Source organism: Salvelinus namaycush, chromosome 8 (assembly GCF_016432855.1).
Source record: "Salvelinus namaycush isolate Seneca chromosome 8, SaNama_1.0, whole genome shotgun sequence".
Taxonomy (NCBI): domain Eukaryota; kingdom Metazoa; phylum Chordata; class Actinopteri; order Salmoniformes; family Salmonidae; genus Salvelinus; species Salvelinus namaycush.
Window position 1 is genome coordinate 65,113,389 of NC_052314.1, and position 25,944 is coordinate 65,139,332.

Genomic DNA, 25,944 nt, shown 5'->3' on the forward strand with positions numbered 1-25,944 from the left:
CCAGTGAAGACCACAGGAACCCAGTAACCCAGTATTTACATGTGCCCAGTGAAGACCACAGGAACCCACTAACCCAGTATTTACATGTGCCCAGTGAGGACCACAGGAACCCACTAACCCAGTATTTACATGTGCCCAGTGAGGACCACAGGAACCCAGTAACCCAGTATTTTCCCAGTGCCCAGTGAAGACCACAGTAACCCACTAACCCAGTATTTACATGTGCCCAGTGAGGACCACAGGAACCCACTAACCCAGTATTTTCCCAGTGCCCAGTGAGGACCACAGGAACCCACTAACCCAGTATTTACATGTGCCCAGTGAAGACCACAGGAACCCACTAACCCAGTATTTACATGTGCCCAGTGAGGACCACAGGAACCCACTAACCCAGTATTTACATGTGCCCAGTGAGGACCACAGGAACCCACTAACCCAGTATTTACATGTGCCCAGTGAGGACCACAGGAACCCACTAACCCAGTATTTACATGTGCCCAGTGAGGACCACAGTAACCAACTAACCCAGTATTTTCCCAGTGCCCAGCGAGGACCACAGGAACCCACTAACCCAGTATTTTCCCAGTGCCCAGTGAAGACCACAGGAACCCACTAACCCAGTATTTTCCCAGTGCCCAGTGAGGACCACAGGAACCCACTAACCCAGTATTTTCCCAGTGCCCAGTGAAGACCACAGGAACCCACTAACCCAGTATTTTCCCAGTGCCCAGTGAGGACCACAGGAACCCACTAACCCAGTATTTACATGTGCCCAGTGAGGACCACAGTAACCAAGTAACCCAGTATTTTCCCAGTGCCCAGTGAGGACCACAGGAACCCACTAACCCAGTATTTTCCCAGTGCCCAGTGAGGACCACAGGAACCCACTAACCCAGTATTTTCCCAGTGCCCAGTGAGGACCACAGGAACCCACTAACCCAGTATTTTCCCAGTGCCCAGTGAGGACCACAGGAACCCACTAACCCAGTATTTACATGTGCCCAGTGAGGACCACAGGAACCCACTAACCCAGTATTTTCCCAGTGCCCAGTGAGGACCACAGGAACCCACTAACCCAGTATTTACATGTGCCCAGTGAAGACCACAGGAACCCACTAACCCAGTATTTACATGTGCCCAGTGAGGACCACAGGAACCCAGTAACCCAGTATTTTCCCAGTGCCCAGTGAGGACCACAGGAACCCACTAACCCAGTATTGACATGTGCCCAGTGAAGACCACAGGAACCCACTAACCCAGTATTTACATGTGCCCAGTGAGGACCACAGGAACCCAGTAACCCAGTATTTTCCCAGTGCCCAGTGAAGACCACAGGAACCCACTAACCCAGTATTTACATGTGCCCAGTGAGGACCACAGGAACCCAGTAACCCAGTATTTTCCCAGTGCCCAGTGAAGACCACAGGAACCCACTAACCCAGTATTTACATGTGCCCAGTGAGGACCACAGGAACCCAGTAACCCAGTATTTTCCCAGTGCCCAGTGAAGACCACAGGAACCCACTAACCCAGTATTTACATGTGCCCAGTGAGGACCACAGGAACCCACTAACCCAGTATTTACATGTGCCCAGTGAAGACCACAGTAACCCAGTAACCCAGTATTTACATGTGCCCAGTGAAGACCACAGGAACCCACTAACCCAGTATTTACATGTGCCCAGTGAAGACCACAGGAACCCACTGACCCAGTATTTTCCCAGTGCCCACCTTGAGACACAGAGAGGTAGTTATCTCCAGCCCAGCCAGACCTGCCAGCAGAGAACTGAATGTATTGATTGTCAGAACTGATTTGGTTTCTCTGTGGAGATTCATAGAAGTCATTCGGCGGGACCAATATTATGTCCTGCAGGGATTCTGATCACAAGACTGAATGAGTCAGATCATTAGACATGGGGAGACAGACACCCTATTCACAAGCCTGGTTCCAGATCTGATCTCACTAGCCTGGTCCCAGATCTGATCTCACTAGCCTGGTTCCAGATCTCCTCTCACTAGCCTGGTCCCAGATATGATCCCACTAGCCTGGTCCTCGATCTGATCTCAGTCACCTGGTCCCAGATATGATCTCACTAGCCTGGTCCCAGATCTCATCTCACTAGCCTGGTCCCAGACGTGATCTCACTAGCCTGGTCCCAGACGTGATCTCACTAGCCTGGTCCCAGACGTGATCTTACTAGCCTGGTCCCAGATCTGATCTCCGTAGAAACACAGTGTGGAGAGAAGGAGAGAGAACGACGAGAGAGAAGTAGAAACAGTGTGGATAGAAGGAGAGAGAACGAGAGAGAGAAGTAGAAAGACTGTAGAGAGAGAACGGATATAAAGAAAGGAGAGCGAGCAAAGAGGAGGGGGGGCAATAGAGAGCAAGAGAGAGAGGGAGAGAGGACTTTTGTAAGTGTAATGTTTACTGTTAATTTTATTGTTTATTTCACTTTTCTTTATTATCTAGTTTACTTGCTTTGGCAATGTTAACATATCTTTCCCATGCTAATAAAGTCCTTAAATTGAATTGAATTGAATTGAATTGAAGAGAGAGAGAGAGAGAGAGAGGGAGAGAGAGAGAGAGAGAGAGAGAGAGAGAGAGAGAGAGAGAGAGAGGAGGAGAGAGGGAGAGAGAGAGGGAGGAGGGAGGATGGATGGAGTGGGGGAGGGGCTGATTTCTGCACGTGTAATACAAACTCTGTTTAGTAGTACACGTTTTGACATCAAGGCCGTGTCCACTGTGGACAAACTGATAGCATATCCTACAATCAATAAGAGTGTGTGTAGCAGAGGTGGTTCGTTGAACTGCGCTCCTTTTCACCTTTGCATAAAACACAAATACCCATGTTGGTCCAAAAGTCTATGGGCTTTAGCTCAGTGAGACAATATCATCTTGAGGAACTCCGTCCAGAACCAGACGGTTACACGCACTAGTTAGAACTATGGCCTTGGTTCAACCTGGGAAGACAGTACTTCAGGTCACCACCCGCGGGGCCAGCGCTCACTAGCTAGGTCCCATCTGCTGCACGTGAGCTGCTGTTCACCTGATCTTTGTCAAATAGAGTCCATCTGTCCCCAACCCATCACCTCTCACCTACGTTTACCTTCATCACTGACCTACATTCAGTCGTCCTTCACTGCTCCACCTGTTGAACGTGACTGGCGTCGTTATTTATGAGTCTGCTGAAGCGTTTCCCTCTCCACCTCCTCATACCTCCACACACTTTCCATTCTGCATTGGTCCTTTACAAAAAGGAGGAAGGAGAACATGCCTGTCCATCACAAAAGACTAACATTTTCACCAAACTCCAAAACTAGATCATATTTGACCATATTTGACCAAAATCCGGGCAACTCTGAAATTGACCGCTTCCCCAAAAGATACAATCTGAAGGACCGGTGTAAGCAATGTTGAAATAGCTCCAGCATGCACTCTGGTAGGCTTGAAGGAACTTTAACCCCTACGTATAAGACCCATTCTATCTGCTCAGATCTACAGAAGTGCCCAGGAGATTAGGGCCACTGGGCGAAGGGTTCGAGTTTAGCAAGTCCTTCTCTAGGAAAAGAGGAGCTTGACGGTTTAGCAGAATAAAATGACACAGTAGAAACGTATTTTAAATATATCTGATCGCCTGTTAGCAGGAATTTGGCTGGGGGACTCCTAGTTATAACTATGTCTCCGACAAAACAGACAAATCACTCTTCTGACTTCTGAAGAAGTAATTATGGACACCTGAAGCACACCCATTCGGACGACTCAAAACCTCCGAGATCTGACAAAAAGGAGATGGTGAAGTGTCTATAGGTTGTCAGGAGCCATCATCACAAGCAGTGTAACAGTCAACTACTCTTTGTAGTTGTGTCCAGAGACGGAAGAGGAAGAGTGACATCCCCCTCCGTTGTTCTTTTCTGGCTCATATACAATGAACTAAGCAGACCAGCTGCTAATGAGTTGGTGAATATGGGAGAGCCAACCCTTAAGCAGACTGGAACTGTGACCATTTTCTTTCAATGGTAAACGGCCTGAGTGGGACATCTTCATTTATCCATTGGTGCTATCTTATCATTGGGTAATTGAGGTTGTTTCTGGTGGTTCTAGTAGTCTACGGGATAATATGACAGTTACATCCCAAGGAGGCTGAGATGAGCCCAGCTCTGGGTCCACTCAGTCAGGGAGGCACCTGAACTCTACCCCCAGGCTTCTCCTGAGGCCTACTCCACTCAGCCTATAATAGAGCCCTCAACAGAGCTTCGACCCGGACCAAATCTCTGTGCACACTGTTGGCAAAGCACCCACTCAGGATCCATCTCCCTTCTCTGATAGGGAGGTATTACAGTCACCCGTGACCTTTGACCCCTCAGTCACGACCTCTCTGTCACCCTGAAAGGAAGTAAGGACACAGGGCCACTGGAGAAAGGGCGTCCTCTCCCCTGTGACCCTGGCCCGTAGCCTATGAACTCTCTATTTAACTCCTGACGGCTGGTGGAGAATGCAGGCAATGAAGCGCTTAGTGAGTCAGTGTGTTAGCGCGCTTGTCCAAGTGACACTTTGACTATCTCTCCACCATTCACTCTCTATTTGGGAGGTCAGGGTCAATTGACATGGTGTGTGTCCAACACTTCACCCCTGACTAACGCCTCAACTGGGCTGGAGAAGTCATTTCTCCTCAGTCTTAAGTCGACATAATGTTATTCATTCGGTTTGAGACAAACAAAATAGCCAGAGAGAATGTTCCGAGTCAGGAGTTTTGGGAATGTTATGGCCCATATAGAAGTGGGGTTTGTTTGATTTAGCCCTGAGGTAACTGACGAAGCCGTTGTGGATTGACCTGGTGTTTGCGTGACCGAGATTCCTCCTTCGAGCATGTTGTTGTTAATGCCTCTCCTGAAGTAAACGACTAACTGTTAAAACGTAATGAATGATAAACAGGTTCGCTCTTTCTCCTCTTCTCCTTTCTCCAGGTCAGTTTGCCTGTCATGTGAACCACTTGAGTGGTTCTCACCAACAGTATCAGCGTTGAAACGTGATCTTAAAACGCCCGGCTCTCACAAGTTTCGTCAACATGACAGTTGGTGGACAGAGTTAAAATCCTCCTGAGGGCAATTGGAGAGAGAAAGCAAGACTGAAACTGGACTCAAAGTCTTCTACCTTTCTCCTTTCTCTCTTGCGTTGCTCTGCTTAGTGACGGACCTCGCAGCCACAGCTCATACAAAACTCCTGAAGTTATCCTTCAGAAACAACAAAGTGAGGGTTTCCCTTAACTTTTGGGATTTGAAGCGAAGTCGGTCATGTTTTTTTCTTTCTTTTCTTTTTTTCTTTCAGACAATCGTTTTATTTGATGTTTGTGTCAGTCGTGGTACAATGACACTGTTGTCCACTGTGAAAAACAAGGGACGTTGTACAGCAGCAACAAAAAAAGGAGCTGTACAGTTGGTCCCAATGCCAGCATCATGTGATGATATTTGAATGAAATGATTACAGTTCAGCTGGGGGGGCTACGATTGTTGTTTTCAATTTTCAGAGTTGACAGGGATTTACGGTCTTTTAGACGCTCAGTGTGTGTACTTATTATTTATCCCAAAATGTGGCACATTTTCTATCTGTAAACTGGTTTTCTAGTTGAGGAGACATCATCCCGCTGGGCACAGATGTCAGACGTCAGTTCAATGTCTATATTTGATTATTTGATTAACTATAACTCCATATCAAGGAATTGGCGAAGGCACTAGAACAGTCTGCAGCACCCGGCCTCAGCTTGCTAGAATCTCAAGTCAAATGTCTACTGTTTGCTGATGATCTGGAGCTTCTGTCATCAACCAAGGAGGGCCTACAGCAGCACCTAGATCAGCCAGACCTGGGCACTGACAGTACATTTAGTATGACCAAAATATTGGTGTTCCAAAAAACGTCCAGTTGCCAAGACCACAAATACAAATTCCATCTAGACACCGTTGCCCTAGAGCACACAAAAAACTATACATACTTTGCCCTAAACATCAGCGTCACAGGTAAGTTCCACAAAGCTGTGAACGATCTGAGAGACAAGCAAGAAGGGCCTTCTATGCCATCAAAAGGAACATCAAATTCGACATACAAATTAGGATCTGGCTGAAAAATACTTGAATCAGTTATAGAACCCATTGCCCTTTACGGTTGTAAAGTCTTGGGTCCGTTCACCATCCAAGAATTACCAAAATGGGACAAACACCAAATTGAGACTCTGCATGCAGAATTCTGCAAAAATATCCTCTGTGTACAACGTAAAACAGCAAATAATGCATGCAGAGCAGAATTAGGCTGATACCTGCTAATTATCAAAATCCAGAAAAGAGCTGTTAAATTCTACAGCCACCTAAAAGGAAGCAATTCCCAAGCCTTCCATAACAAACTCATCACCTACAGAGAGATTAACCAGGAGAAGAGTCCCCTAAGCAAGCTGGTCCTGAGGCTCTGTTCACAAACACAAACAGACCTCACAGAGCCCCACGACAGCAACACAATTAGACCCAACCAAATCATGAGAAAACAAAAAGATGATTACTTGACACATTGGAAAGAATTCATTAAAAAAACTGAACAAACTAGAATGCTATTTGGCCCTAAACAGAGAGTACACAGTGTCAGAATACCTGACCACCGTGACTGACCTAAACTTAAGGAAAGCTTTGACTATGTACAGATTCAGTGAGCATAGCCTTGCTATTGAGAAAGGCCACCGTAGGCAGACCTGGCTCTCAAGAGAAGACAGGCTATATGTACACTGCCCACAAAATGTGGAGGTCCTGCCAAATGTATGACCATATTAGAGACACATATTTCCCTCAGATTACACAGATCCACAAAGAATTCGAAAACAAAACCAATTTTGATCAACTCCCATATCTACTGGGTGAAGCACCGTAGTGTGCCATCACAGCAGCAAGATGTGTGACCTGTTGGCACAAGAAAAGGGTGAAGTGAAGAACAAACACCATTGCAAATACAACCCATATTTATGTTTATTTATTTTCCCTTGTGTACTTTAACCATTTGCACATCGTTACGGCACTGTATATACACATAATATGACATTTGAATTGGGTAATGTTTATTGTGTTATTAAAAAATATATATATATATATATTTATTATCTACTTCACTTGCTTTGGCAATGTTAACATATGTTCTCATGCCAATAAAGCCCTTTTAATTGAAATTAAATGAATTGAGACAGAGAGAGAGAGAGAGAGAGAGAGAGAGCGAGAGAGAGAGAGAGAGAGAGAGAGAGAGAGAGAGAGAGAGAGAGAGAGAGAGAGAGAGAGAGAGAGAGAAATCAAATTCCTTTACGTTGATGACTATTTGCAAATCCAACCAGTTTTCCATGTTGATTCAACATCATCACATTAAATTATTTGTTGAATTGACGTGGACACAGTATTGATTAAACCAGTTTGTGCCCAGTGAGATATAACTAGTGAGATATGTCTGAGAGAGGGAGAGAGAGAGAGAAAGAGTGAGAGAGAGAGAGAGAGAGAGAGGGCCACAGAGAGAGAGAGAGAGAGAGAGAGAGAGAAAGAGAGAGAGAGAGAGAGAGAGAGAGAGAGAGAGAGAGAGAGAGAAAGAGAGAGAGAGAGAGAGAGAGAGAGAGAGAGAGAGAGAGAGAGAGAGAGAGAGAGAGAGAGAGAGAGATCATATGGAGGTGTTGTCATAGCTTCTTGTCTCCAGCTGGACTGTATTAAGACCCTACACACCCCCAGACACATCTCTGCTGTTCATTAGCCCCAGAGTCAATAAACCTTTGTGTGTGTGTGTGTGTGTGTGTGTGTGTGTGTGTGTGTGTGTGTGTGTGTGTGTGTGTGTGTGTGTGTGTGTGTGTGTGTGTGTGTGTGTGTGTGTGTGTGTGTGTGTGTGTGTGTGTGTGTGTGTGTGTGTGTGTGTGTGTGTGTGTGTGTGTGTGTGGGTGCGCGTGTGTGTGCGTGTTTATGTGTGTTTATGTGTGCTAAACATTGACATTGACTGGTGGCTGCTTGTGCGTCTTTGAATGGCTGCAGAGGGACATACAGTGGTCATGTCAGGTTAATAGGTTATAGCAGGTTAATAACAGCTTTCTTATTAGGTTACGACTGTTCACATGCCAGTCCTTGCTAAATGGAGTCACTCGCTCTTTGAAGCATAGAGATCCAATTAAATTACTAGAGGTTTTATAGCGATGTCACCTCCCCTGACTCAGTGGAAGCTGCCGAGGGGAGAACGGCTCATAATAATGTCTGGAACGGAACGAATGAAATGGTATCAACCACCTGGAAACCATGGAAACCATGTGGATGATGTATTTGATACCTTACCACCTATTCCGCTCCAGTTGTTACCACAAGCCCGTCCTCCCCAATTAAGGTGCCACTAACCTCCTGTGCCTGACATCTAAGACTCAACTGTCACTTAGCTGTCGCTGACAGGGTGACAGGTCAGCTTCTTATTCTGTCACTTGGCATGGTTGTCTTGAATGTGTTATGTTGTTGTGAATCTCTCGGGTTGGTCGTACCGAGAGGGACCAATTTACAGTAACACATTCTATATCAATCAATAATATATCTACGGTTTGAAACCAAAAGGAAACTCCCTGCACAACAGTCAGAAATACTTTTCTATGTCTGTAAAGTATGTCGTTGTTCACTTATCCCAATTAAATGTCTGAATGACCCTGTCTGTTTTACCCTCTCCAAGTCAAAGGTTTCCCTTTAAATCCGTTTGATGTCCATTTTTAATCAGGCAGAAAGCTGTCCTATTCCTTGAGGACTGATGACCTCTGACCTAGAACTCTTTTTAGGAAGGAGAGGAGCCTCGGGGTGCGGTGCCAATGTCCTAATGAAGTGCTTCTGTCTGAAGCACACCTGCCAGGTCTGCAACGCAGCACAACCTTTAATATAATATATAATATTCCCATTTCTAATTCCAGTTCTTTATTTGTATCCTCTTTGAATCAGATTCTTTAGATTGCAGCTCGGAGGATTTGGGTCAGCGGATCGAGAAATACAAATATTTATAGAGGCCATCAGTTTGAATCATAGAGCTGCTACCTAACAAGCCTCACACGCAGAGAAACAAGTAGGCACACACACACACACACACACACACACACACACACACACACACACACACACACACACACACACACACACACACACACACACACCCACGCACGCACTCAAGCACACGCGCGCGCACACACACACACACACACACACACACACATTCACCTCATCTGTGTCTATGACCGTCTCAGAGCACATGTCTTACAGGGGATGCATTTCAGAGTGCTTCAAACATGGAATAATTAAAGGTGAGGAAGTTTCCTAAATGAGACAGATGGTAAAACAACAATAAAACATCTGTGGACCTGAGAGACTAATGTATTCAAATAAATAACATGTCATCTGGTTCATCTCTCCTCCCTCCCAGTTATCCATTAGGAGTTAAGGGACAAGAGAAAAGAAGACTAAAAACAATAGAATGAAGTGTTGCAATTCGTGTGGACGGAGAAAAGTTATTTAACAGTTTTTTGGGGGGGGTGTTATGAATTGGGAATTTTTCAATTATTAATTGAATTTGAATTCTCTCTCTCTCTCTCTCTCTCTCTCTCTCTCTCTCTCTCCCTCTCTCTTCCTCTCTCATAATTGAGCACTGTTTCCTTCCTGGCTGTAGATATAGCACATTTGGAAAGGCACATCTGTATCTGTACAACCTTACGGCCAAACCTGCATTATAAGTTGCCGTGGCAGCCAAGGTACCAGTATGTACGGCCCGTCACATGGTCTAGCACAGGTCATAGTGCACAAGGGGTCAAATGTCAGGACTGGGTAGACTAAACGCATCAACTTCCTGTCTTTCCCACTTGGCACTGGGGTTATTACCAGTCAGAGAATGAACATATGGCTTTAAGGAATTTGGTCTTGTCTCCATATGTTTCTACTGGAACTGTTTGAAGCAGAGATTTATATGCCTACAGTCTTCTCTGTTGTACTTGGATAGCATGTACGACACACACACCTCTCTCTCTAATCTCGTGAGCATGCAGTTCCACACACTGTGCTCTCAACTCAGGGGCCTCATCGGTACCTTAGCGTTCCGCAACTTAGCCTGCACAGCTATTCATCACCCAGGCCTCTCTTTGTGATTTAATAACACTGAGAGGAGCTCAGCACATGTTCGACACACACACACACACAGCACACACACATGTTCAACGCCACACATTAACAGCTCTGTATGTCATCACTATTTCCTGCTTACATGTGCCTCTGGGAATTAGTTGTGCACGTACCCTGAGTGTGGTTCATTAATGATAGTTTATGGCGTCCGATGGTAAAGTGAGATGTAAAACAGCTGCATTTGAATGTTGAGACTTTTTAACACGATAGGGACTAAATGATGCTTTGGCCTGCATCTAATCACTTAAAGAGTAATCATGTGACTGAAAATACACAATAAAATGCTTTTGTGAGTCAACGAAAAGTGTACAACTAGGCTTATTCATACAGCAGTAAGATCTTAATTTGAGCCATTTTCTCACAGGAAAAATTCTTGCAACAACAGGAAATTTGAATTCTTGCGTGGATTATAGTTAATGGAAATTTTTGAAGGGCAAATCAAGACAGACATTTTTATGTAGAAATTGCAAACTTTAGAAGAATTTTAAACCTCAAATACACTACAAGTTTGCATTTCCTGTTGTGCAACAACAGGGTGATCAAATTAAGATCCTACATCGGTATTATGTCTCCGATTGATGACATCATGATGAGACCCCAATCGCTCCTGGCACAGAAAGAGAAGGAGGGGTTAATATGAATGTATAAAACCCTCGTAATTATACCTCACAGTGAACCACATAACAGCTCTGGGATTTTCAGAGCATTACGACAGAGGCGGAAAATAGTCCACTTAATTCATTTTGCAGCCATTTTGTTTGGTTTATCGGTTTCATTAATCAACTGAAACTATTCAGGTGGTTTCCTGACTAGACTTTAATGCTTTGAGCATTTACCTCAAAGACTCTTTGGGCATGTTGGGATCCTGTTAGTTCTATTAATAAAAGTTGCCCCTGCATACCATTTCTGCAAATGAACCGTGAAAAAGTAATATTCAAAAAGGCTATTATTATTAGACTTTGCTTCATTTCTATCCTCACTAATGTAGAATAAAGTGGGTATGAGTCTTGTACTTGGCATCAAATGTTACATATAACTTATAAATCATGTAAATATTACGTTATTGTGATGTATTTGATGAGGAAGGTGTCTGTAGGTCAGACTGTGTCAGACTCAGAACCCAGATGATCCAGATATAAACTTGAAATGAGACAAAGCTTTTCCTCACCCCATCCCTACCCACTGGGCACAGACATCAATTCAACGTCTGTTCCACATTGGTTCAACGTCATTTCAACAATATTACTTGGAAACAACGTTGATTCAACCGGTGTTTTCCTGATCTCTCCATATCACACCACCCTTCCTCTGACGCACAATCTCTCTCTTCCTTTCTCTCCACGTTATCGCTGGCCATCTTACACTCCCGTTCTCTTTCCTTGTATACTATCACTTCTTTTTCTCTCCCCCCTCTATTCTCTTTTGTCTCCCCCTCTCCCTCTTTCCCTCTCTAAAGCAAACCAGCCCTAATCTCCATCGTCCACGCATGACTAATTAGAAAAATATGAGCTATGATCTGGAGGCCCCCGGTGTGTGTGTGTGTGTGTGTGTGTGTGTGCGTGCGTGCGTGTGTGTGTGTGTGTGTGTGTGTGTGTGTGTGTGTGTGTGTGTGTGTGTGTGTGTGTGTGTGTGTGTGTGTGTGTGTGTGTGTGTGTGTGTGTGTGTGTGTTTCTCTCTCGACAGCTTGATAAGAGGATATTTCAAGGACAACCATAACACTCTTAGAAGAAAAGGTGCTATGTAGAATGTAGAAGGGTTATTTGGCTGTTCTCATAGGAGAACCCTTTGAAGAAACCTTTTGGTTCCAAGTAAAACCTTTCTAACACCCTACAGTAGTATTTACATCCCAACCACCATCATATTAATCTTCAAGGACTGGTTGGTCGAACCTAGATTCTAGTCCTGGGTTTTATAAAGGTTCTCAGTAGAATCCCCATTAACAAAGTGTTTTGTTTAGTCCATGACTTGGTTTAAACTGTGACTGTCAAACTAGTCCTTTATGTCAATGTGGTATTTCACACAATACACAGTAGGAGTTTTGCACTCTTTATATTTCCCTGGTTTCTTATCTGTTTTCTGAGTGTCAGTGATCCCTGAACAGTGAGCTGCACGGGTCTAAAGTTCACCGCTTCAAACTCCCCCATCATCGACTACGACACTACGGACCTTTCTGTTTTCCTTTTCACCAGGAAGGAATGCGAGGGCAGAAAGAAAAGAACGGGGAGACGTGTGTGACGCTGCGTGTTGATGCTGGGGAATGTGATGTACATGTTCTGAACCGCGAGAGGCCCATTTACCCCACGCCATCACTGCGCATAGCAACGTGACAAAACCTGGAGATAAATATGATATGTGTGTGTGTGTGTGTTTGTGTGTGTGTCTGTGTGTCTCTGTGTGTGTGTGTGTGTGTGTGTGTGTGTGTGTGTGTGTGTGTGTGTGTGTGTGTGTGTGTGTGTGTGTGTGTGTGTGTGTGTGTGTGTGTGTGTGTGTATGTGTGTGTGTATGGACTGTGTATGTGTGTGTGTATGGACTGTGTAACTCACAGACTGTTTGCTTTAGCATTTACACATTAGCGCTGACTAAGAACACCTTCTCTCCCCGTTGGGCTGCGCCAGACCAGGGCCGCACATGGTACTGCTTTGAGAGGAAAACACTGTGATTATTTCACTCCTTTTAGATGTCAGTGGAGCACAGAAGAAACGATTTACAGTCGGCTGAACACAAACAGCAGGCGTACAACTGTCTCTAAGGTGTAGTGGAGTCGGCTCCAAATGGGTCATTTGTAACAGATTCAACAGTGAGTATAAAGCTAGAACTAAGGCTAGAACTCGGTGATAAAACATGCCATTGGAACACAGGTTACGTCCCAAATGACACCCTATTCCCTATTTAGTGCATTACTTTTGACCAGAGCCTAAATGGCACCCCCAGGGCTGGTAAAACATAGTGTGCCATATAGGGAATAGGGTGCCGTTTGGGACGAGGGCATATTTAGGTCAGAAGAGTCATAGGAAAGGGTGGAACTTCATTAGAACGCCATAACTCATGGAGTTCTTCGGGTACAACTAAATCACGTCCATGTTTGAGTGATCTAAACTGTCCTGAGTACAGCCTAAATACAGTCATTTATACATTAGATAGTCCACAAGGTCACAAGGTGCCAAGAAACAAGCTGGTTCAGCACCTCTTGTGTCTCTGCTTATCCCAGTATATACAGGACGACACACACATGCACGCACACACAGGAAATGTACAAACATGAGTCCTGGAATGCCTCTTCAAATTCCCCGTTAGATATCTTTTCTCAACAGTTCGGAGATGCTTATCTAGATGCAGGTGTGTGTGTGCGCGTGTGGTTTACAGTGATCTCTCTTGGACAGATCCATGTGTAAACGGGAAGTGAAAACTTTCCCGAGAATGTTACTTCTGGGTAACCGAGATTATGTTCACAGAAACACAACAAGGATATAGCAGGAGGTATCATCACACGACAACTCCCTAGAGCTCTCTCTGTCTCACACAAACTACTCGTTCACCCCTCTATCTCACACACTGACTTCTGGTTAAACCTGGCTTTACAAAGGACTTTTAACCAGATGACTGCTTCTGGTTAAACCTGGCCTTACAAATTACTTTTAACCAGATGACTGCTTCTGGTTAAACCTGGCCTTACAAAGGACTTTGAACCAGAGGACTGCTTCTGGTTAATCCTGACATTACAAATTACTTTTAACCAGAGGACTGCTTTTGGTTAAACCTGGCCTTACAAAGGACTTTTAACCAGAGGACTGCTTCTGGTTAAACCTGGCCTTACAAAGGACTTTTAACCATTTGACTGCTTCTGGTTAAACCTGGCCTTACAAAGGACTTTGAACCAGATGACTGCTTCTGGTTAAACCTGGCCTTACAAAGGACTTTTAACCAGATGACTGCTTTTGGTTAAACCTAGCCTTACAAAGGACTTTTAACCAGAGGACTGCTTCTGGTTAAACCTGGCCTTACAAAGGACTTTTAACCAGATGACTGCTTCTGGTTAAACCTAGCCTTACAAAGGACTTTGAACCAGATGACTGCTTCTGGTTAAACCTGGCATTACAAATTACTTTTAACCAGATGACTGCTTCTGGTTAAACCTGGCCTTAGGAATGATGTTTAACCAGATGACTGCTTCTGGTTAAACCTGGCCTTACAAAGGACTTTGAACCAGAGGACTGCTTCTGGTTAAACCTGGCCTTAGGAATGATTAACCAGATGACTGCATCAGGCTAAACCTGGCTTTACAAATGACTTTTACCCAGATGATTACTGCTGACTAAACCTGGCCTTAGGAATGACGTTTAACCAGATGACTGCTGCTGGCTAAACCTGGCCTTAGAAATGTGTGTTCAGCAGCTAAGTAGTCTACCTCAGCTCTCTCCCTGTGTTGTGATGAGGATAGAGAACAAAGACAGAGGCACTTCCTCACATTGTGTGTGTGTGTGTGTGTGTGTGTGTGTGTGTGTGTGTGTGTGTGTGTGTGTGTGTGTGTGTGTGTGTGTGTGTGTGTGTGTGTGTGTGTGTGTGTGTGTGTGTGTGTGTGTGTGTTTTCTTCTAATCTATGTCTCCAGAGCCAGGACCCTCGGCCCAGGGCCTGTCTATTTCTAGAGGTTCCTGTTTTCACTAGAACTGTCAAATCCTCCTTCTGCTCCGATCCATCAACAGCCAGTAACTATCAGAGGGGACATCTGTCAGTGACACACGCACACACACACACACACACAAAACATCCCAAAGATGGCATCTGTCTGTATCTCTGAAACCCCTCAACACAAACACACACACACAAATAAACACGCACACACAATCTGAAATATCATTTGAATCCTGTTCAGCGTATCTGCATTGTGTGAATTTGGAATACAGTTGAAGTCAGAAGTTTAAATACACTTAGGTTGGAGTCATTAAAACTTGTTTGTCAACCACTCCACACATTTCTTGTTAACAAACTATAGTTTTGGCAAGTCGGTTAGGACATCTACTTTGTGCATGACACAAGTCACTTGTCCAACAATTGTTTACAGACAGATTATTTCACTTATAATTCACTTTATCACAATTCCAGTGGGTCAGAAGTTTACATACACTAAGTTGGCTGTGCCTTTAAACAGCTTAGAAAATTCCCGAAAATGATGTCATGACTTTAGAAGCTTCTGATAGGCTAATTGACATCACTTGAGTCAATTGGAGGTGTACCTGTGGATGTATTTCAAGGCCTACCTTCAAACTCAGTGCCTCTTTGCTAGACATCATGGGAAAATCAAAAGAAATCAGCCAAGACCTCAGAAAAAAAATTGTGGACCTCCACAAGTCTGCTTCATCCTTGGGAGCAATTTCCAAACGCCTGAAGGTACCACGTTCATCTGTACAAACAATAGTACGCATGTATAAACACCATGGGATCACGCAGCTGTCATACCGCTCAGGAAGGAGACGCGTTCTGTCTCCTAGAAATGAACGTACTTTGGTGCGAAAAGTGCAAATCAATCCCAGAACAACAGCAAAGGACCTTGTGAAGATGCTGGAGGAAACGGGTACAAAAGTATCTATATCCACAGTAAAATGAGTCCTAAATCGACATAACCTGAAAGGCCGCTCAGCAATGAAAAAGCCACTGCTCCAAAACTACGGTTTGCCAGACTACGGTTTGCAACTGCACATGGGGACAAAGATCCTACTTTTTGGAGAAATGTCCTCTGGTCTGATGAAAAAAAAATAGAAGTGTTTGGCCATAATGACCATTGTTAGACGGCGTCATGAGGAAGAAAAATGATGTGCATATATTGAAGCAACATCTCAAGACATCAGTCAGGAAGTTAAAGCTTGGTCGCAAATGGGTCTTCCAAATGGACAATGACCCCAAGCACACTTCCAAAGTTGTGGAAAAACGGCTTAAGGACAACAAAGTCAAGGTATTGGAGTGGCCATCGCAAAGCCCTGACCTCATTCCTATAGAAAATTTGTGGTAAGAACTGAAAAGGTTTGTGCGAGCAAGGAGGCCTACAAACCTGACTCAATTACACCAGCTCTGTCAGGAGGAATGGGCCAAAATTCACCCAACTTATTGTGGGAAGCTTGTGGAAGGCTACCCAAAACATTTGACCCAAGTTAAACAATTTAAAGGCAATGCTACTAAATAAAAATTGAGTGTATGTAAACTTCTGACCCACTGGGAATGTGATGAAAGGAATAAAAGCTGAAATAAATCATTCTCTCTACTATTATTCTGACATTTCACGTTCTTAAAAAACAGTGGTGATCCTAATTTACCTAAAACAGGGAATATTACTAGGATTAAATGTCAGGAATTGTGAAATACTGAGTTTAAATGTATCTGGCTAAGGTGTATGTAAACTTTCGACTTCAACTGTATTTCCGTCTCTTAAAATGCAGTTAGCTGCTTTATCAGTTACTTCCTCCTTTTGGGTAGGCTGATGAGGCGTGTGTGTGTGTGTGTGTGTGTGTGTGTGTGTGTGTGTGTGTGTGTGTGTGTGTGTGTGTGTGTGTGTGTGTGTGTGTGTGTGTGTGTGTGTGTGTGTGTGTGTGTGTGTGTGTGTGTGTGTGTGTGTGTGTGTGTGTGTGTGTGTGTGTGCAACTCAATGGAACCAGCTTTATGGAGCCAGGTCACCCATGATACAAGTCAGTATTCAATGTCCATCCATGTCTGAGGACGCCGGCAACAGAGAGTGCTATTAGCTTCAAGTAGGTTTGTGTTTTGGCAGGGCATTGTGGGCTGGGATGGCAGATGGGCATAAGGATCTGCCTCTTGTGCCAAAGGTTTCTTGTTCAAATCTAGCAATAAAAAAATATTTTATTTGTTAAAAAAATGTAAGCCTATCCCAAACCTGAACCCTTAACTTGACCATTCAGAGTTAAACACCTCTAAAAGTCTAAGCCATTAGGGGTGGGGTACTAAGCTAACAAATGGAATTGTTTTAAGATGGTGTAACCATGGATCATTTAGCTATTTGATTTTAAATTTCAGGACCCCTTTAGATAAATAAAAAAATGAATCTTACAATTATTTGATAAAAGAATGAATTTGGTCTTTTCTACTATCGGTAGTAATAGAGGTTAGAGTTCTCTCAGTATTACCTCAGGATGTTCTCTTCTCAGTCGAGGTTAGAGTTCTCTCAGTATTACCTCAGGGTGTTCTCTTCTCAGTCGAGGTTAGAGTTCTCTCAGTATTACCTCAGGATGTTCTCTTCCCAGTAGAGGTTAGAGTTCGCTCAGTAATACCTCAGGGTGTACTCTTCCCAGTAGAGGTTAGAGTTCTCTCAGTATTACCTCAGGGTGTTCTCTTCCCAGTAGAGGTTAGAGTTCTCTCAGTATTACCTCAGGGTGTACTCTTCCCAGTAGAGGTTAGAGTTCTCTCAGTATTACCTCAGGGTGTACTCTTCCCAGTAGAGGTTTGATGGAGATCATGAGTCACTTATGACTGGCCATTTAGCAGCCCCAGCTATGGTAAACCAACCACACTTGGTTTAAACAGAGGATTTTCCTCGTCATCTCTTTCCCCCTCATTAAACTGGAACGTTACATGAACTCTCTTCCCACATGGAGTGTGATGGGGATGGAAAGCATTTGTCTCTTTCTGCTTTCTCAGGGGACCCACCAACGCCATGCTGGATGTGCGTTACCACGGCAATAACACAGTGTTGTCCGGAGCCAATGACGGAGCTGATGACATGATTTAGTGGATGCTTGGGAGGGCTGAGGTGGTTGGAGAATGTTTTGAGGTCGAGAGAGAGGGGGTATAAAGAGAGAGAGAGAGAGAGAGAGAGAGAGAGAGAGAGAGAGAGAGAGAGAGAGAGAGAGAGAGAGAGAGAGAGAGAGAGAGAGAGAGAGAGAGAGAGAGAGAGAGAGAGAGAGAGAGAGAGAGAGAGAGAGAGAGAGAGAGAGAGAGAGAGAGAGAGAGAGAGAGAGAGAGAGAGAGAGAGAGAGAGAGAGAGAGAGAGAGAGAGAGAGAGAGAGAGAGAGAGAGAGAGAGAGAGAGAAAAAATGTGGGTGGAAACTGAGCTGCACATCCTAACCTCCTGCCAAATGTATGACCATATTAGAGACACATTTCCCCCATATTACACAGGCCCACAAAGAATTTGAAAACAAATCCAATTTTGATAAACTCCCATATCTATTGGGTGAAACACCATAGTGTGCCATCACAGCAGCAAGATGTGTGACCTTTTGGCACAAGAAAAGGGCAACCAGTGAAGAACAAACACCATTGTAAATACAACCCATATTTATGTTAATTTATCATTCCCTTTGCACTTCAACTATTTGCACATTGTTACAACACTGTACATATTAATAATATGACATTTGAAATGTCTCTATTGTTTTGAAACTTTTATGAGTTTAATGTTTATTATACATTTTTATTGATTGTTTATTTCACTTTCGTTTATTATCTACTTCACTTGCTTTGCCAATGTTAACATAGGTTTCCCATGCCAATAAAGCCTTTGAATTGAGAGAGAGAGAGAGGGAGAGAGAGATAGAGAGCAAGAGAGCACTACAAAACTTGACGTGTGTTGTGCATGCATGCATGTAGAAATTAGTAGGTTAATGAACAATTCCCTCCTACAAAAGCCTATTAAAGTCTGGAAAATATCTGCGAGATTTGAACGTCAACACTCCCCGACGTGGAATGGTGTAGTCATCATAGAGCGACCCTGTCATATTTGCAATATGCCAATTGTCATGGACCTGTTAGAAACATTCCCTGCTATTTCCTGCATATAAATTACACTATATGACAGAATCAATCCACAATAAGACAAAATGTGGTACTTCATGTCAGCATACAATATATATGTCTAAGTAGGTTTGGAGGCGCAAGGATTGGATAGCCAGTTCGGTGTTGCTTTATTATTGAATGGGGTAAAAGTGTTTGTTGATCTTTGGAAAGGCCGGTCTCGTGACTTCTGATCATAAAAGTGTCGTTGCGGTTCTAACCTGTGCGTGGTGTACGTGCACTGCTCGCCCGAACCCCAGGGATGTGTTTGTAGGGGTTGGCCAAAGTAGGCTTCCGTATTAGCATACCGCAACGGTTTCTTTTGAATTATTCAACGTTGCTGTCCACAATGGCGCGTCACGCAATTGTTCCGGCTATGCCATGAATGTATTCTCTAATGATGTGCTAAAGGACGCCTACTGAATTACAGCTTCTCTTCTGAGCGTCAGTGCAGTTGGGCTGCTGCAAAGCAGAGCGGGAGAGGTACTAAGCACTCTCGCTTTCGAAGCACAGAAAACAGTCAATACCAACGTTATAAGCAAGCAATGTAACCAAATGTATTCGATTAAAAATAAACTTAAAGATGGAAGTAAAGTATAGGTTACCAGCACTTGCAAGAGAAAATAGGTATATACGAATGTAAAAATGTGTACTTTGTAATATTGACCTCGTTCACACCTGCTGGACTGCATTCGATGTATGCCACATTTTACGCACAACATGCATGTGAGAAAAATATATACAAAGTCCTTACGTGTAAAATCTCACAATATTTCGAGTTTTTTTTATACAGTGTTTATACCACAGCTGCGGTACGGTATGTAGCGCAGTAGAGTGGGTCCTCTGTGCTCCCCTCGATAATCATCAGGTGGGCAGGCAGGGTAGCCTAGACCGGAGCGGAGAGGTGGAGCCACGTTTGTCCATTCCTAAAATCTTATTCACACACTAGTTCATTCACATTCGCGCTTGTGTCCCCATAGGAAGTTTCAGTAGGGAAGTCATTTCATAAGCTCGAGGAGGAATTGTAGTGCGTCCTGTTCAGCCAAACGACAATATAACCATGGAATTACTGTATTATGCACTATTCAGTGACCTTTTGGAGCTAATTGTGTTTAGAATTTGAGTCTATAGACACTGTTTCGTGCGGAGGTTTTGGGTTGAACTACGCTGGAAAGCAGAAAATATGCGAGCTTCGCCCTAACATTGGAATAAACCTGAGCGGACTCGCCAGCCTGGGCGCAGCGGGAGTATTTGGTTTTATCCCGAGGAAGTCTCCGTGTAGAGAAATAAACATGATTTTAACTCGTAAGTCAATGAATTTGTTTACTCGAATGTTTTACTATTCAGAATGTTTAAATAAATAGGGATTTCCATGCTTTTGCGCAGAGAAAACCTACTTGGAATAGAATGTTTTCGATTGTGATTTTATCTGTTCTCACTTTTCCATGATTTGAATTAAGCTTCTATTTAACCATTTTAGAAGGGATTATTCTTTTTTCTCCTTTTGCAAAGAAAAGTTGTTTGACATTATTCTCACCGGCTCTGTAAGGAACTCCCCTGTGCTGAAATGAGGTTTGCGCATAGCTGCAGGCTGTCAGATAAGCAATCTATTCCAGTCTCCACTGCTCCTACGCCGACTTCCAAGATAAACGCGCACAGTTTATTCGACCATGGCCTGCGTTCTATTCGTTGGTTTAGACTAGGCCATTGAGCCATAGTCTTTTGGCCTATATATGTCTGTTCAGACGTTTCAATAGCCTGCTATACGCACACACAGGCAACAACGTTTGATTATTCACACTGTTGAATTATACATGTATCTGTGCATAAATTGTGTTGTTTGTTAAATTCGTTGCCGCCTTGGTCTTATAGTGCTTCCAATTTGTTTGCCATGACTACCAAGCTCAAATTCCCTTTGCTTGTCTGCTGACATTTTTCTAGAGGCGCTTGGGAGAAGAATAACTTCTGTGTGATATAAAAAGCGAGCTTGGCGGTAGCGTATTTCGGCTGTGAATGTTTTTTATCTGATTCCTACTGGTCATACTGTATTTCGCGCGTGACTGCTTATCTGTTATACACAAGGGATAGCATGCAGCCCCCTGTGGTCAAATAGTGGCGGACGATTCAAATAAACCCCACTACCGGTCACTCTAGTGAGCACACAGTCACCGTGGTGTCATGGGGGTAGTGACATGCCAGTGCTTTGGCCATGGGGACATCCTATATGTTGGGTCACATAAAGGAACAAGCAGAAGGAAATGGGGAGGGGAGAGGCTGCCCAATACTGCACCCCAAGCACACACAGACCAGCCTCTCAATCTACCCCTCAATTCATAAAAGAAACGATGATATAGTAGAAATTAGTAACAAACAGCCCAAAAAGGGCAACTCTCCCACCCTCTCTCTTTCCCTCCCCTTTCTATCTCTATCAATCTGTAATTGGCATCTAGTCAAGTGGGGGGGTTGTGTTTTTAAAGGGAAGAATATGAAACAGGCTTAAATCAAACTATTTCTAAGGGCAGGAAGTATGGCAGAGTCTTTCTGAACGATTCATTCATTTTATATGGTAAAGTTGCTATCAATTCTATGAAGGAACATAGATATGTCCATGTGTTCCTCTTCAGCCCGTCCTATTTCTGTTCCGACCTTGGTGTGCTTTGTTATTGACGTTCTCATCACAAACTGTTCTGGGATCTGTTTAATGGGTGGCTATGAGTGGGTGACGGGAACACAGGGTGCTATAATATCTGACCATGGGTCAGTTCTAAAGCATATCAGATGGGTTGTATGGGTTGTCTGGGTCCTGTCACCTGATCCTGGACCAGGGCCCTGAGCAAACATAAATCTGTCATCAGAGGTAGAGAGAGACCTCAGAGACCAGGCATTGTGATGATCCATCTGGCCCAGCTGTGTGTGTGTGTGTGTGTGTGTGTGTGTGTGTGTGTGTGTGTGTGTGTGTGTGTGTGTGTGTGTGTGTGTGTGTGTGTGTGTGTGTGTGTGTGTGTGTGTGTGTGTGTGTGTGTGTGTGTGTGTGTGTGTGTGTGTGTGTATGTGTGCGTGTCTGGTGTTGGATGACCGGAAAGAATCATGGGGCACCTCCATTAGTTGTGTGTGTGTGTGTGTCTGAGTTGGTGTGTGTCGTGTGGTATCCTATGGAGCCAGCCAGATGGTGGTACTCTCACTTACCTACCAGCCAGGCCTTCTCCCAGATCACCAGATGTCTTCACGCAGGAATGTCAAAACTTGATATTCACAAAGATTCACCACTTCTCCTCTGACCATAGTTTTTGCTGTAGTATAGTTGTATTAAGATCTGTTGAAATTCGCTATGAATCTGTAGTTCGCTGGCCAATTGCAACCTGTTTACATTCATCATGAACGTCTAACTCAGGCCAATAGCCTGTGAGTCAGAACTGAATCTGCTAGGACACGTCTAAACTGCCATTACAGATGATTCTGTCTGTAACATTACAGATGATTCTGTCTGTAACATTGCAGATGATTCTGTCTGTAACATTGCAGATGATTCTGTCTGTAACATTGCAGATGATTCTGTCTGTAACATTACAGATGATTCTGTCTGTAACATTACAGATGATTCTGTCTGTAACATTACAGATGATTCTGTCTGTAACATTACAGATGATTCTGTCTGTAACATTGCAGATGATTCTGTCTGTAACATGACAGATGATTCTGTCTGTAACATTACAGATGATTCTGTCTGTAACATTACAGATGATTCTGTCTGTAACATTACAGATGATTCTGTCTGTCTGTAACATTACAGATGATTCTGTCTGTCTGTAACATTACAGATGATTCTGTCTGTAACATTACAGATGATTCTGTCTGTAACATTACAGATGATTCTGTCTGTAACATTGCAGATGATTCTGTCTGTAACATTACAGATGATTCTGTCTGTAACATTACAGATGATTCTGTCTGTAACATTACAGATGATTCTGTCTGTAACATTACAGATGATGCTGTCTGTAACATTGCAGATGATTCTGTCTGTAACATTGCAGCTGATTCTGTCTGTAACATTACAGATGATTCTGTCTGTAACATTACAGATGATTCTGTCTGTAACATTACAGATGATGCTGTCTGTAACATTGCAGATGATTCTGTCTGTAACATTACAGATGATTCTGTCTGTAACATTACAGATGATTCTGTCTGTAACATTACAGATGATTCTGTCTGTAACATTACAGATGATTCTGTCTGTAACATTACAGATGATTCTGTCTGTAACATTACAGATGATTCTGTCTGTAACATTGCAGCTGATTCTGTCTGTAACATTACAGATGATTCTGTCTGTAACATTACAGATGATGCTGTCTGTAACATTGCAGATGATTCTGTCTGTAACATTACAGATGATTCTGTCTGTAACATTACAGATGATTCTGTCTGTAACATTACAGATGATTCTGTCTGTAACATTGCAGATGATTCTGTCTGTCTGTAACATTGCAGATGATTCTGTCTGTAACATTACAGATGATGCTGTCTGTAACGTTACAGATGATTCTGTCTGTAACATTGCAGATGATTCTGTCTGTAACATTACAGATGATTCTGTCTGTAACATTACAGATGATTCTGTCTGTAACATTGCAGATGATTCTGTCTGTAACATTGCAGATGATTCTGTCTGTAACATTACAGATGATTCTGTCTGTAACATTGCAGATGATTCTGTCTGTAACATTACAGATGATTCTGTCTGTAACATTACAGATGATTCTGTCTGTAACATTGCAGATGATTCTGTCTGTCTGTAACATTGCAGATGATTCTGTCTGTAACATTACAGATGATGCTGTCTGTAACATTGCAGATGATTCTGTCTGTAACATTACAGATGATTCTGTCTGTAACATTACAGATGATTCTGTCTGTAACATTGCAGATGATTCTGTCTGTAACATTGCAGATGATTCTGTCTGTAACATTACAGATGATTCTGTCTGTAACATTGCAGATGATTCTGTCTGTAACATTACAGATGATTCTGTCTGTAACATTACAGATGATTCTGTCTGTAACATTGCAGCTGATTCTGTCTGTCTGTAACATTACAGATGATTCTGTCTGTAACATTGCAGCTGATTCTGTCTGTAACATTGCAGCTGATTCTGTCTGTCTGTAACATTACAGATGATTCTGTCTGTAACATTACAGATGATTCTGTCTGTAACATTACAGAGGATTCTGTCTGTAACATTGCAGATGATTCTGTCTGTAACATTACAGATGATTCTGTCTGTAACATTGCAGCTGATTCTGTCTGTCTGTAACATTACAGATGATTCTGTCTGTAACATTACAGATGATTCTGTCTGTAACATTACAGATGATTCTGTCTGTAACATTGCAGATGATTCTGTCTGTAACATTACAGATGATTCTGTCTGTAACATTGCAGATGATTCTGTCTGTAACATTACAGATGATTCTGTCTGTAACATTGCAGATGATTCTGTCTGTAACATTGCAGATGATTCTGTCTGTAACATTACAGATGATTCTGTCTGTAACATTACAGATGATTCTGTCTGAAACATGACAGATGATTCTGTCTGTAACATTACAGATGATTATGTCTGTAACATTACAGATGATTCTGTCTGTAACATTACAGATGATTATGTCTGAAACATGACAGATGATTCTGTCTGTAACATTACAGATGATTCTGTCTGTAACATTACAGATGATTCTGTCTGTAACATTACAGATGATTCTGTCTGTAACATTACAGATGATTCTGTCTGTAACATTACAGAGGATTCTGTCTGTAACATTGCAGATGATTCTGTCTGTAACATTACAGATGATTCTGTCTGTAACATTGCAGCTGATTCTGTCTGTCTGTAACATTACAGATGATTCTGTCTGTAACATTACAGATGATTCTGTCTGTAACATTACAGATGATTCTGTCTGTAACATTGCAGATGATTCTGTCTGTAACATTACAGATGATTCTGTCTGTAACATTGCAGATGATTCTGTCTGTAACATTACAGATGATTCTGTCTGTAACATTGCAGATGATTCTGTCTGTAACATTGCAGATGATTCTGTCTGTAACATTACAGATGATTCTGTCTGTAACATGACAGATGATTCTGTCTGTAACATTACAGATGATTATGTCTGTAACATTACAGATGATTCTGTCTGTAACATTACAGATGATTATGTCTGAAACATGACAGATGATTCTGTCTGTAACATTACAGATGATTCTGTCTGTAACATTACAGATGATTCTGTCTGTAACATTACAGATGATTCTGTCTGTAACATTACAGATGATTCTGTCTGTAACATTACAGATGATTATGTCTGAAACATGACAGATGATTCTGTCTGTAACATTACAGATGATTCTGTCTGTAACATTACAGATGATTATGTCTGTAACATTACAGATGATTCTGTCTGTAACATTACAGATGATTATGTCTGTAACATTACAGATGATTCTGTCTGTAACATTACAGATGATTATGTCTGAAACATGACAGATGATTCTGTCTGTAACATTACAGATGATTCTGTCTGTAACATTACAGAGGATTCTGTCTGTAACATTGCAGATGATTCTGTCTGTAACATTACAGATGATTCTGTCTGTAACATTGCAGCTGATTCTGTCTGTCTGTAACATTACAGATGATTCTGTCTGTAACATTACAGATGATTATGTCTGAAACATGACAGATGATTCTGTCTGTAACATTACAGATGATTCTGTCTGTAACATTACAGATGATTATGTCTGTAACATTACAGATGATTCTGTCTGTAACATTACAGATGATTCTGTCTGTAACATTACAGATGATTCTGTCTGTAACATTACAGATGATTCTGTCTGTAACATTACAGATGATTCTGTCTGTAACATTACAGATGATTCTGTCTGTAACATTGCAGATGATTATGTC

The 25,944-nt window shown here is 42.8% G+C and overlaps 1 protein-coding gene across 1 annotated transcript in view; it reads left to right on the forward strand.

Annotated features, from left to right (window-relative positions):
- The first annotated feature begins 19,913 nt into the window (after positions 1-19,913).
- Positions 19,914-25,944, forward strand: part of dlc1 (DLC1 Rho GTPase activating protein) — a 62,533-nt gene continuing 56,502 nt past the window's right edge. Inside the window, exon 1 of the mRNA XM_039000315.1 lies at positions 19,914-20,272. Within this exon, the coding sequence (XP_038856243.1) occupies positions 20,260-20,272 (13 nt within the window). The 5' untranslated portion in view covers positions 19,914-20,259. The remainder of the gene's footprint in view (positions 20,273-25,944) is intronic.